The following is a 12,193-nucleotide window of genomic DNA, read 5'->3' as shown; positions in this document are numbered from 1 at the left end:
GATTCAGAGATGGTTGAATGAACCAATTAGGAGTAGTGAATGATGCTTGCCTTTTTTTTTTCTTTTTGCAATTGTATTTAAGTGACTTGCCTGGTGTCACACAACTATTAAGTGTCTGAGGTCATATTTGAACACAGGTCCTCCTGACTCCAGGGCTGGTGCTCTATCCATTGTGCCATCTAAGTGACCCTGAATGATGCTATTTCTATGCCAACTTGGAGACTAGATGTGGCTAGCTGAGGGCCCCAGGGATGGGTCCTTAGTTCAGAACTGTTCAACACTGTTATCAATGATGGAATGCTTATCAAATTTCCAGTTGATGTGAAGCTGGGAGGTATAAGTCATAGTTGGAAAGATGTGCCAAATCTCATCTTATTAAATCTAATAGGGATAAATGTAAAGCCTTCATTTGAGATTCAAAATATCAACTTACCAGGTCCAGGATGGGGAGGGAAACAGTTCATGTGTGAGAGACAGGGATTTTAGTGGACCAGTTCGATGTGAATCAACAGTGTAATAATTTAGCAACCAAACACTCCAACAGATTTCCTCCTCTGAAAAATGAGGGGGTTGGACTAACTGATCTCTGAAGTCCCTTCATTTCTAGATCTGTGATCCAATGATCTAAGCTACATTAATGAGGCATTAATAAGGGTGAAAATGAGGGAAGTAACAATCACTGCTCACTCCATCTGTTTTGTTTTTCAGTTCAGGACACCATGTTTTAGGAAGGACACTGTGACAAGCTAATGAATGCAGAGTACTTTGACCGGGAAGGGAAGGGGATTGGGAAGGATTCCAGTGAAAATTGTGGAAGGATCCAACCATCCCAGAGAGCAAATTGAAGCTATGCCCAAAGGCCAACAGAATTGTGCATACTCTTTAATGCAGCAATATCACTACTAGGTCTGTATCCTAAAGAGAATGCAAAAAAAAGAAAAGAAAAGGACCCATATGTACAAAAACATTTATAGCAGCTCTTTTTGTGGTGGCAAAGAATTGGAAATTGAGGGGATGCCCATCAATTGGGGAATGACTGAACATGTGTGGTATATGAATATAATGGAATACTATTGTTTCATAAGAAATGATGAGCAGTGGGGCAGCTAGGTGGCACAGTGAATAGAGCACCAGCCCTGGAGTCAGGAGGACCTGAGTTCAAATTTGACCTCAGACACTTAACACACACACACACACAAAACTAGCTGTGTGACCTTGGGCAAGTCACTTAACCCCAATTGCCCTACCTTCTCCCTCCAAAAAAAAAAAAGGAGCCAAAAAAAAGAAATGATGAGCAAGCAGATTTCAGAAAAACCTAGAAAGACATACATGAACTGATGCTGAGTTAAATGAACAGAACCAGGAGAACATTGTCTGCAGTAACAATCATATTGTGCAATGACCAACTATGACAAACTTAGCTCTTCTCAGTAATGCAGTGATCTAAGATATTTCCAAAAGACTCATGATGAAAAATACTATCCACATCCAGAGAAGGAACTATGGATTCTGAATTCAGATTGAAGCATACTATTTTCTCTTTTTTTTTCCTTGTGGTTTTCCCTTTTGTTCTGATTCTTTTTTCACAACATGACTAATGTTTAATATGATTGTACAGCCTACATCAGATTGCATGCTGTCTTGGGTAGGTGGGAGGAGAGAGGGGGGAAATTTAGAACTCACAATCTTATAAAAGTACATTTTGAAAAACTAAAAATTAATTAATTTAAAACTAGAAAAATAAAATAAGGAGGTTGAACTAAAAAAAAATTGGGGTGTTTAGTTTGGAGAAGGAAAGACCTAGAAGGACAATGACCTTTGCCCTAAAGTATTTGAAGGGTAATAAAGTGATAGAGTGGATAGGAGTTTGGGCCTGGGGTCAGGAAGTGAGTTCTTTTTTTTTTTTTAAGCAATCAGGGTTAAGTAACTTGCTCAAGGTTACATGGCCAGTTATTTCTGGGTAGATGCTAAGTGTCTGAGCCCAGATTCGATCCTCAGGTCATCCTGACACTGGAGCCAGTGCTCTCACTCACTGTGCTACCTGGCCACCTGGAAGAAGTGAGTTCTAATCTGATCTCAGACTCTTACTAGCTGTGTGATCCTGAGCAAGTCACTTAACTGCTGTCTGCCTCAACTTTGTCATCTGTAAAATGGGGATCATAATAATAGTTCTTACCTCTGAGGGTTCCTGTGAAGATAAAATGAAGTAATATTCTTAAATATTTCACACTTCACAAACCTTAAAATGCTATATAAATGCTAGGATGATGATGATGAAGAATCAGTTTTGTTCTGTTTGAACCTGGAGAACAAAACTAGGAGAAATAGTTAGAAATTTCACAAAGATATTTTAGGCTTGCTATGAAGAAAAATTAGAGATATTTAAAAGTGGAAGGGGGGCCCAGAGGAGATGATAAATTATTCGTCAATGGAAACCTTGATGAGTAGGTTAAATGATCACTTAGGGAATGTTGTGGATTTGATTTCTGTTCAAGTTCAAGTTGGAATGTATGCCTCTCGAGGTTCCTTCCAACTCTGAGATTCTATGGTTCTTGGATGTACAGCTTATGATTAATGCTGTCTCTCTACAGAGCTCACTTCATAGCAATCTCAACCAGGTGACCCACCTATTTTCCCTAATACATAAAGAAGCCACCTGTATGTGTGAAAAGGGGCAGAAGGGAGAAGTCTCTCTTGCCCTAATCATTCTGGACCTGGGACTTCCAAATGTTTCTCTGTTTTACCACCTGAGTCCCTCTAGGTAACTCCCATCAGATTCTGATACATACATTCCCCTAAGTCTAACTGGTGTGGTAGGATGGGAGAGTAAGAAGGATCAATGGTCCTATGGCCCTTATGTTCCATTGGACATCCCCTCTTTAAATTCCAGTATTTTCATTGGAAGTAGAACCAAGATCAAGGTTCTCCAGTTCCTAGTCCTCCCCTCTTTGCCTGCCAAATGTTAGCATCTGGAGAATACAGGGAATACAGGGAATCCGGGCTGCTAGGTGGTGAAGTGAATAGAGCACCAGCCCTGGAGTCAGGAGGACCTGAGTTCAAATCTGACCTCAGACACTTGACACACTTAATAGCCATGTGACTTTGGGCAAGTCACTTAACCCCAATTGCCCTCCAAAAAGCTAAAAAAAAAAATTATAAAGGAAATGATCCTGGGGGGGCGGCAGGACCCCATTAGGAGAGAAGGTCAAAGCTACCACTCCTCAACATCCCCAGTGCTATTCCAGCCCCAAGCGACAACTGGATCCAGGATTGAAGCAAGGGAACGCCTGCTTCAGGGAAGATTTCCAGATGTTCTTCTTGGCACTCTAAAGGGGATGGGGGGATGGAAGAATGGGAATTTGAGGGGGTGGGGCACAGTTTTGGCTGCAAGAGTCACTGGGGGGGCCTTGAAACTCCAGCCCTAACTCTAGCCACGTCTACACCAGTGTAGTAATCCTGTCACCAGCCCTCACAGAAGGATCAAATCAATTCTTCAGGAGTTAGGGATGGATACAACATGAGCAGTTACCCCCAAATATCTCACCTATTACCTCGGGTCTTGTGTTTGTGTATTTGTGTGTATGGGTTACTGGGGGTAGGGGGGAAGTGGAGCATCTGCTCTAGACACCTGTTTATCCTGTCCACCCCCAATCACCTTCCTCTCCCCCATCAGTATAATAGCATTACCATACACATTATTATATATACATGATGCACACATATATACACATCTGTGTATGTATACATATACATGTACATACATGCATATAGATACATACTCACATACCTATATACAACAGAAAGCTGCCTGAGAAAAGTAATTATTACATTTTTTTCTTTTGCATCATCAATGTGGTTAAATCAAGCTTCATTTGCAAGTCTTTCTCATAACAGTAACCCTGTGAGGTAATTTTATAGATGAAGAAACTGAAGCAAAGAGAGGTTAGAGTGATATCAATTAGCTCCCTTGGAGGTCAGTTATACTTCTCTATGAAGATGACTTCAAAATTGATATTTCTAGACTTCGTCTCTGTCCTGAGATTCATCCAGTTCTAGACCCCAATTGTCTGCTAAGCATCTCTCCATGGATGTCTAATTGATATCTCCAAGTCAACATGTCCAAAATGGAACTCACTGTCTTCCCCACTAAACCTAAACCTCTATCCCCCTCCCCAATTTCCTGCTTCTCCTGGTTCACAACCTCAAAGTCAACCTCAACTCTTTGCTTTCTCTTAACCTTTATAGAGACTTCATAAATATTAGCTTCACAAGAACTAGATGGGGGGAGAGAGGGGGAAGAAATAATTCATGTGAAAAAGATATTGAGATTTTAGTGGACCATAAACCCAAAAGGAACCAACAGTTGACAATAGCCCTAAAAAAACTAACCTGTTTACTCATGTGCAAAATGAGGAAGTTGGACCAGATGGCCTCTGAAGTCCCTTGCCTCTAGATCTGTGATCTCATGATCTTTTAGGCTTCAGTCTTGTCAAGTTACTTCATGATCCAGAGCATCAGGAATTAAAATGAGTTGCTAACACTTGTTGATTCTACTTCTATCACACTTCTCTCTCCCTGTCTTTCTATCAGATAATCACTACTCTTACCACCTCTGAAAAGGATACTGTTACAGCACTTTTTTGGAGGGGGGAGATGACATTTATTTATTAATTTATTTTTAATTTAAATTTAATTTTATTTTACTTCAGTTTCAGATTCTCCCCCCCCTTCATTTAGAAGGCAAGAAAAACAAAACCCATTACAAATATGTAGAGTCCAAAAACACAAATTTCCACATTAACGATGTCAAAAACAAAAAGCAAGAACAAGAAATAAAGAGAAGACAATATCCTTCCTTCGTACTCTGGATAGCATGATTCATCATGAAGTCCTTTGGGACTTCAGTTGGTTATTGTGCTGATCAGATACTGTCTTTCAAAGTTGATTATCTTTACAATATTACTGTTACTATACAAATTAGTCTCCTGGTTCTGTTCACTTCACTTTGCATTAGTTCATTGAAGTCTTCTCAAGTTTTTCTGAAACCATTTCTTGCAATGCAATAATATTCCATTGAACTGATATACCATAATTTGTTCAATCAGTCCCCAATTGATGGGCAGCCTCTCCAGTTCTAATTCTTTGCCACCACACAAAGAGTTGCTATAAACATTTTTGTACATATGGGTCTGTTTTCTCTTTCTCTGATATCTTTGGGGTATGGATCTAGTAGCTGTATGACTGAGACAAAGTATATCCACACTTTAATAGCTTTTGGGGCAACTTTTCTTACTGTGTTTTGATGTTGTATTCAGTCATTAGAGTTCTGATTCCTCTGACTCTTCATAACCCCAGTTGGGTTTTTCTTGGCAAAGATATTGGAATGGGGATAGTTAGGTGGTTCAGTGAATAGAGCACAAGCCCTGGAGTCAGAAGGACCTGAGTTGAAATTCTACCTCAGACAATTACTATCCTTGTGACTTTGGGAAAGTCACTTAACCCCAATTGCCCTGCCTTTCTCCCTGCAAAAAAAAAAAAGATATTAGAATGGTTTGCCATTTCCTTTTCCATCTCATTTTACAGATGAGGAAACTGAGGCAAACAGCATTTATGTGACTTTCCCATGGTTACACAGCTAGTAAGAGTCTGAAGTCAAGATGTTTCTTTCTGACTCCAGGCCCAGCCCTCTATCCAGGGTGCCAAATAGCTGCCCTTTAGGCAACTCCTCAGAGTTATTTTAATTTGCATTTCTCTAATTATTAGTGATTTAGAGCATTTTTTTCATATGTCTATGAATAGCTAGGACTTTTCACTCTGAAAACTTCCTTTGACCATTTAATGACTGAGAAATGACTCATTTTTTAAATTTGACTCAGTTCCTTATTATTTTAGAAATGAGATCTTTATCAAAGAAACTTGCCTTCAATAGTGTTTCACTTAGTTTTTCTGCTTCCAACCTTTCCTATCTCTAAACTATATTCCACATAGCTGTCAAAATAACCTATGTGGAAACATAGCTGTCAAAAGAACCTTCCTAAAGCAATGTCTGGCCAAGTTACTTCCCTGTTTAAGAATCTTCAGTGGTTCCTTATTGCCTCTAGGATAAAATACAAACTCCTCAGTCTGGCATCTGGAACTTCATGATCTGGTTTCAGACTACTTTTCCAAACATTTAATAGTACTCCCCTTCACAGAGTCTACATTCCAAACAAAATAGCCTTTTTGCTGTTCCATTAACTCAGCCCTCCTTCCCTCTTCACCTCTGTCTCCTAGACTACCCCCAGATGTCACTTTCTATCTCCCAAGTTAGTGTTCTCTTCTCAAATTATCTTGCATTTGCTTATCTATGTACTTGCAAATAAGCTCCAGGAAGAAAGATTTAATTCGATCAGTTTCCTCAGTCTAGCCTAGTATAGTAGATTCTTCATAGGGCAGCTAGATGGTGCAGTGGACAGAGGAGTCTGGAGTCAGGAAGACCAGAGTTCAAATCAACTGCAGACACATACTAGCTGTGTGACCATGGGAAGGTCATGTAATTCTGTTTACTTCAGTTTCACCATCTGTAAAATGATCTGGAGAGGGAAATGGTAGATCACTCCAGTATCTTTGCCAAGAAAACCCCAAATGGGGCCACAAAGAGTCAGACATAACCAAATAATATTCTTAATAATGATTAATTTAATTGCCTAGGCACACGTTTAATAAATGTCATAGATGGGATCTGAAGCCAGATCTTCCTGACTCCAAGTACAGGACTTTTTCCTCTTTACTGTCATGTTGCTTCTTTCAGAATTACCGAAATAGGCTAAAAAGAAACTCAAAAGTTATCTATCAAACCCATTTCTGAGCAAGAATACCCTCTAAACCATTCCTGAAAAGTAGCCACCCAACTGGGTTAAAAGATCTTCACCTTCCCCAGAGCCTTTTCCAATCCTAGACTATCCCTCATCTATTGGTGCTAATGCTTGGCCCACATCTTTCTCTCACACACACTTAACCCCCACCCCCCAGGAAACAGATATTTCCTCTGTCTCATTGGCTCTTTCACATACAAAACAGGTGGTAGTGTGCCCCAGGGGATCTTTCCTTCCCTCCAGCCATGCTAACGAATTTACTGGGAAGGCTGTCTCTTAGGACTGAAGGGAGCTAGAGAGTCTGAGATCTGCTTACTGCAGCTCCCCTTCCCTCTTGACCCCCATCCCCATCTCCCCAGTTCGGGACATCTGGTATAGATGGCCAGGTACAGGCAGCAGAGAGACAGATTCAATATACAGATTCAGTGTTTGGGTCCAATCTAATTGCTCTACCATGCTCCTGGGATTTCTCTTGTTCCAACTTGGCAGGGTGCAGGAGGGAGCTCAGTTGTGGTTAGGGAGGGGACTTCCTTCAGCAAGCTGTATCTGTTAGTCCTGCCTCAGTCTCCCTGAAGAAATATATTCAGAATGCCATGGGGAGGAGTCACATGAACAGACCTAGTTAAAGATTGATTTAGGAGTCTACACAGCCTGACCTTTGGCTCTGTGGCCCGCACTGGGCTGGGGAGACACAGAGTGAGATACCCAGCTATCCTCTGGGTGCTAGGGAAGGTTGGAGGAGTTTGGAAGAGGGTGAGATCAACGCTAATCATGATAGGGGTGAAAGACAGCCTGACCACATTAATCAAGAAGGGTTGCATGGCTTTGAGCCAGTGTCTTTCTCTGAGCCTCAGTTTCCCTATCTGAAAAAGGAAGGGTCCGGGGCAAGAGACGTCTGAGGTCCCTCCAATAATGCCTGTAGCAACGTTTCAAACCTCTACCTAAATTCCTCGGGTTCTGAACCCAGGTCGCCCCGGAAGGACCTAGAGCGGCCCCAGTGCTGGCTGTGGGAGCAGAGAGCGAGCCTCAAAGATCCCATCTGGGCCCCGTCCCTTCCCCGCCCCGGAGGGGGGGGGGCGGAGCGTGGTCACAAGGATGGAACAAAATTGGGACCCGAGGGGGGCGGGGCCTGACGGGGGCGGGGCTAAATACAGGCCTGCCCAGAGGCTGTCCCTCCCTCCCCCCTGTACGGCACTCCAGACTTTCCCGCTCGGAATTCGAGCTCTCGACGTCTGTCTCCCATGATGTAATTTCCGGGCGCCCCAGGAAGTTGCCCTCTATCTAGGTGTCGGAGCCAGGTGCCGCTATGCTTCTGATCCGGGCAGCCCTGGGAGGTCGGGGACCCGGTCTAGGCCTAACCCCAGCACGAAGGGTGAGGGCTGGGCCGAAATTTTCCCCAGCTGGGCTAAAGGGAAGGGGTCGCGGGAGGTGCGAAGGCAGAGGTCAAAGGTCACCCAGTCTCCTCTCATGACCTCCTCCCCGGACAGGCTCTGTCTACGCTGACCGGCGGAGACCTCGGAAGCCAGGAGCAGGCGTTGACTACAGGTCAGGGAGTCACTAGGGAAAGGCGGGTTCAGGGGACGAGGGGTCCGGGGTCCGTGCTGATACCCATCATACCCCCAAATTAGGCCTCCCAAGTCCCGGCGCTGTCCCTCTGCTCCGCCGTTGTGAGCTTCCGGTTCCCGTGCATCGGACCCCGGTGCAAGCCTGGGTGGAATCCCTCCGGGGCTATGAAGACACTCGCTTGGGCCTGGCCGACCTGCACCCTGACGTGTTCGAAGTGCCACCTAGGTGAGTAGGAGAGATCCCCACCCCAACTCCCACCCAAACCATTCATTAAGTAAGTGCCTGCCCACTCAGTGCTGGGTGAACTGGGTCACCACCACCACTTCAGGCCTAGGCAGGCGTGCATTCCGCCCCAAACCAAATACTGACCTCCATAGTCTGTGACCTCCATAGTCACCTGCAGAGCAAGCCCCCCACCCTCGCCCTTTCTCTCATTTCTGTAGCCTTCTGGAGGTCATACCATTTTAACACATTTTCTCAAAGTCAAATCTAACCAGCCCCTTTTTAGTATTAAAAATATTGACATTTACCGTCTGCCACCTTGCCAAGATGCCTCATCAAGACATTAGGAACTCTAGTTCTTAAAAACTGTTCTAGGAAAATGCAAATTCTGGCAGCTCTTACCAAGCTGGAAAGGGTGGTAAGAGGTAAGATATCATCACTGCTTGAGATCTCAGAAGATCATTTAGTTCAACCGTTTCATTTTTTTTGCCTTTTTTTTGGAGGGGGGAGGGCAGGGCAGTTGGGGTTAAGTGACTTGCCCAAGGTCACAGGGCTAGTACATGTTAAGTGCCTGAGGCTGGATTTGAACTCAGGTCCTCCTGACTCCAGGGCCTGTGTGTCACCTAGCTGCCCCACAACCCTTTCATTTTAATGGGACTGTGAAATGAAGCTTCATGCCTACATCAGTCCCTTTCTTTACTCACAGGCTACCACCTTAGCAAAGGACACCTCTTGCTTGTTTCATTGAAATGGCTTCCTAATTGGTAGTGTTGATTGGAGGGGTGAGAGGATAGCAAGCATTTGTTAAACAACTCCTACATGCTAGGCAATGTACTAATGCCTTTACAAATATTATATAATCTGATCTTTACAATAATCATGTGTTTAGATGCTATTATTATCCCTATTTTACAAATTGGGAAACTGAGACAGAGGTTAATTAACTTGCTCAGGGTCATACAGCTAGTAAGTGACTTGAGACCATATTGGAATTCAGGTCTTATTAACTCTAGGCTCTGTCTTATCCACTTCACCACCTAGCTGCCTCCGTACCTATGCTCTTTCCCTTAAGCAGTCCTCTGTCATACAGCTGCCAAGGTGATATTCCTACAGCATTAGTCTGACCATGCCCCTTCTTTGTTCTATAAACCCCAGGAGCCCCACTCTCTAGGATGAAATACAAACGCTTCTGTGTAGAATTTAAACCTTACACAGTCTGGTTACAATCTGCCTTCCAGTCCTCTTCACATATTCTGTGCCCCAGACAAATTAGACTTCTTGCTATCCTTCATCCAAGGCTTCCATCCATTTTTGGACAGTTCATCCCCTCCTTCCTTGGAAATCCTCTTTCCTCATTTGTTGTGGAATCCTTAGATGCTATCAGAGCTCAACTCAATTATCAGCTCTGACACGAGGCCTTGCCTGATTCTCCCCAGCTGCTGGTGCCTCCTCCCAAAAAATTACCCTGTATTTATTTTATACATTCTTAAGTAGGTATATTGTCTCTCCTCCTGAAATGAAATTCTTGAGGGTAGGAACTTTCATTTTTGTTTCTATATCCCTGGAGCTTAAAGGGCACATAGCTAGTAAGCCTGGGTTCAAGTTCAGCGCAAGGCTTTGAATTCAGGCCCAATAGGTATCTGTTTTGAGGATTAGCCCCAGCTAATTATGGAGAAATTTGTCACCAGGGACTTGGCTGAGAAATGACCCATTTTTCAGCTCTTCGATGAACCATCTCTGAAGGCAGAGAAAAGAGAAGAATATTTGTCAGTGGACAGGAAACACATTGGAGTGAATCCACAGGTCCTTGTTGAATAACACAGTATGATATTACAGAATGGAGAGCAAGGTCTTTCAAAGCTATATGGGAAGAAAGAGGGGGATCACAGAAGTCAGTACAGCTGTGAGATATGGATGGCTCAGTGTGGAAAATGGATCTTGTGAGAAAGCAGAGCTGCTCAATTTTTTTTTCTCTGCAACTAACAGTCATAAAGTTTCTGGAATACCTGGGAGGTTAATTTACTTACCACGGGGTCACAATAGCCAGTGGCATTAGGGGCTGGAAGTGGATGTCCCCTTGTTGGTTTGCTTTGTACAGGGGACTAATGCTGGTTTGGACCGGGTGCCCTTCCTTCTTTGATTCTCTGAAGATGTCCTGTGCCCCATCTCTTTCCTGTAGTGCTGCTGAGTCCTAAATGTTTGTTGTTGCCTAATGGCCCATAGGAGAACAGTAACCCAGCTTAAGGCAATTAATTACCTCCCACCCCAGTACAGTTCAACAAGCAGCACTATCCCACGTCCTGGGGATGTAAGAACAAAATGAAGCAATTCTGCCCTAAAGGGGTTTACATTCTACTGGGGGATTATACACAGAGATACACTGGAACACACACCATAGGTAAGTAAAAGGCTGCTGATTTGGTAAAGGAGGGACCACTAATGACTAAAGGAAGGTTTCTTATAAAAGGTGGCACCTGAGCTGAGCCTTGAAGGAAGCTAAGGATTCTGTGTAAAGAGGGCTTAGGGCCACAGCCGGTGCAAAAGCAGGGTAGCAGGAGATGGAGGGCTGAGGTCAGAGAACAACAAGGGGAAAGAAATGTAGACTCTGTAAAAGAGGGCACCATAAAATGTGTGGAAAGGACGTTGTCTGGAGCCAGCCTATGCAGGGCTTTAGATGCTAAGCTGAAGAATCTGTTTTTTATACTAAAGGCAACAGGGAGCTACAAAAGATTCTTGACCTAGGAAATGGCCAAACTTGTATTTTAGAAAGATTATTTTTTTTATAAACTGATGAGATTAATTAGAAGATGTCTTAGAGAAGGAAGAGGTGAGAAGCTGGAGACAAAAGGCTATTGCAATTTTCCATGCAGGGGTAAAAGATCTGGACCATGCTAGTAATTATTTAAGATGGAAGAAGTGTTAATGGAGGCAGATTCAATAAATCCCATCAACTTATTGGCTATAAGGAATGAGAAAGAGTTGGCATTGACTTCTAGGTTTCGAACTTTGGTGGAAGGTGAAAATGGGGATGCCCTCAACAAAACTGAAAAATAAGACAGGGTTCAGGGAGACAATTTTAAGTTTGAGATTTCTTTAGGAATGAAAATCAGGAGATGAAGTCTGAATATATAGTATATGATAGTCAGATGCTTACAGATGCTAGTTGAACCCAAGGGAGCTGATAAAATCTCCAAGAGGAAAAAGGAAGATGAGTCCCAAGGCTGACTTTAGAAAACAGCCACAGTCAATGGACAGGACTTGGCTGATGGGCCAGCAAACAGGACCACGAGGAATAGTTAGGGAGAAGAACCAGGAGAAAAGAATATCTGGGAGGAGAGAACCCTAGTGGCTATGTCAGTACTTAGAGAGAAGTTAAGGAGGATGAGGCCTGAGAAAAGGCCATCAGATTTATCGATTAAAATGTCGGGGGGGGGGGGGGGGGGGGGGGGGGGGGGGCCGGCTCCTCACCACAATTTTTTCCCCCCCCTCTTTTCGGCGAGATTATTTGTGTGACTGGGTTCTTTCGGAAAAAAAACCAAAAGAAGGACTGG

At 43.5% G+C, this 12,193-nt stretch overlaps 1 protein-coding gene across 1 annotated transcript in view; it reads left to right on the top strand.

Annotated features, from left to right (window-relative positions):
- The first annotated feature begins 8,070 nt into the window (after positions 1-8,070).
- Positions 8,071-12,193, top strand: part of MRPL4 (mitochondrial ribosomal protein L4) — a 5,929-nt gene continuing 1,806 nt past the window's right edge. The window contains exons 1-3 of the mRNA XM_069083105.1: positions 8,071-8,226; positions 8,342-8,399; positions 8,483-8,645. Of these exons, the coding sequence (XP_068939206.1) occupies positions 8,161-8,226; positions 8,342-8,399; positions 8,483-8,645 (287 nt within the window). The 5' untranslated portion in view covers positions 8,071-8,160. The remainder of the gene's footprint in view (positions 8,227-8,341; positions 8,400-8,482; positions 8,646-12,193) is intronic.

The sequence above is a fragment of the Petaurus breviceps genome, unplaced genomic scaffold (assembly GCF_028583685.1).
Source record: "Petaurus breviceps papuanus isolate PSGF00001 unplaced genomic scaffold, PetGlider_PUasm1.0 172, whole genome shotgun sequence".
NCBI classification, from domain to species: Eukaryota; Metazoa; Chordata; class Mammalia; order Diprotodontia; family Petauridae; genus Petaurus; species Petaurus breviceps.
Note: the sequence above shows the minus strand (reverse complement) of the source record. Positions and strands in the feature narration are given on the sequence as shown.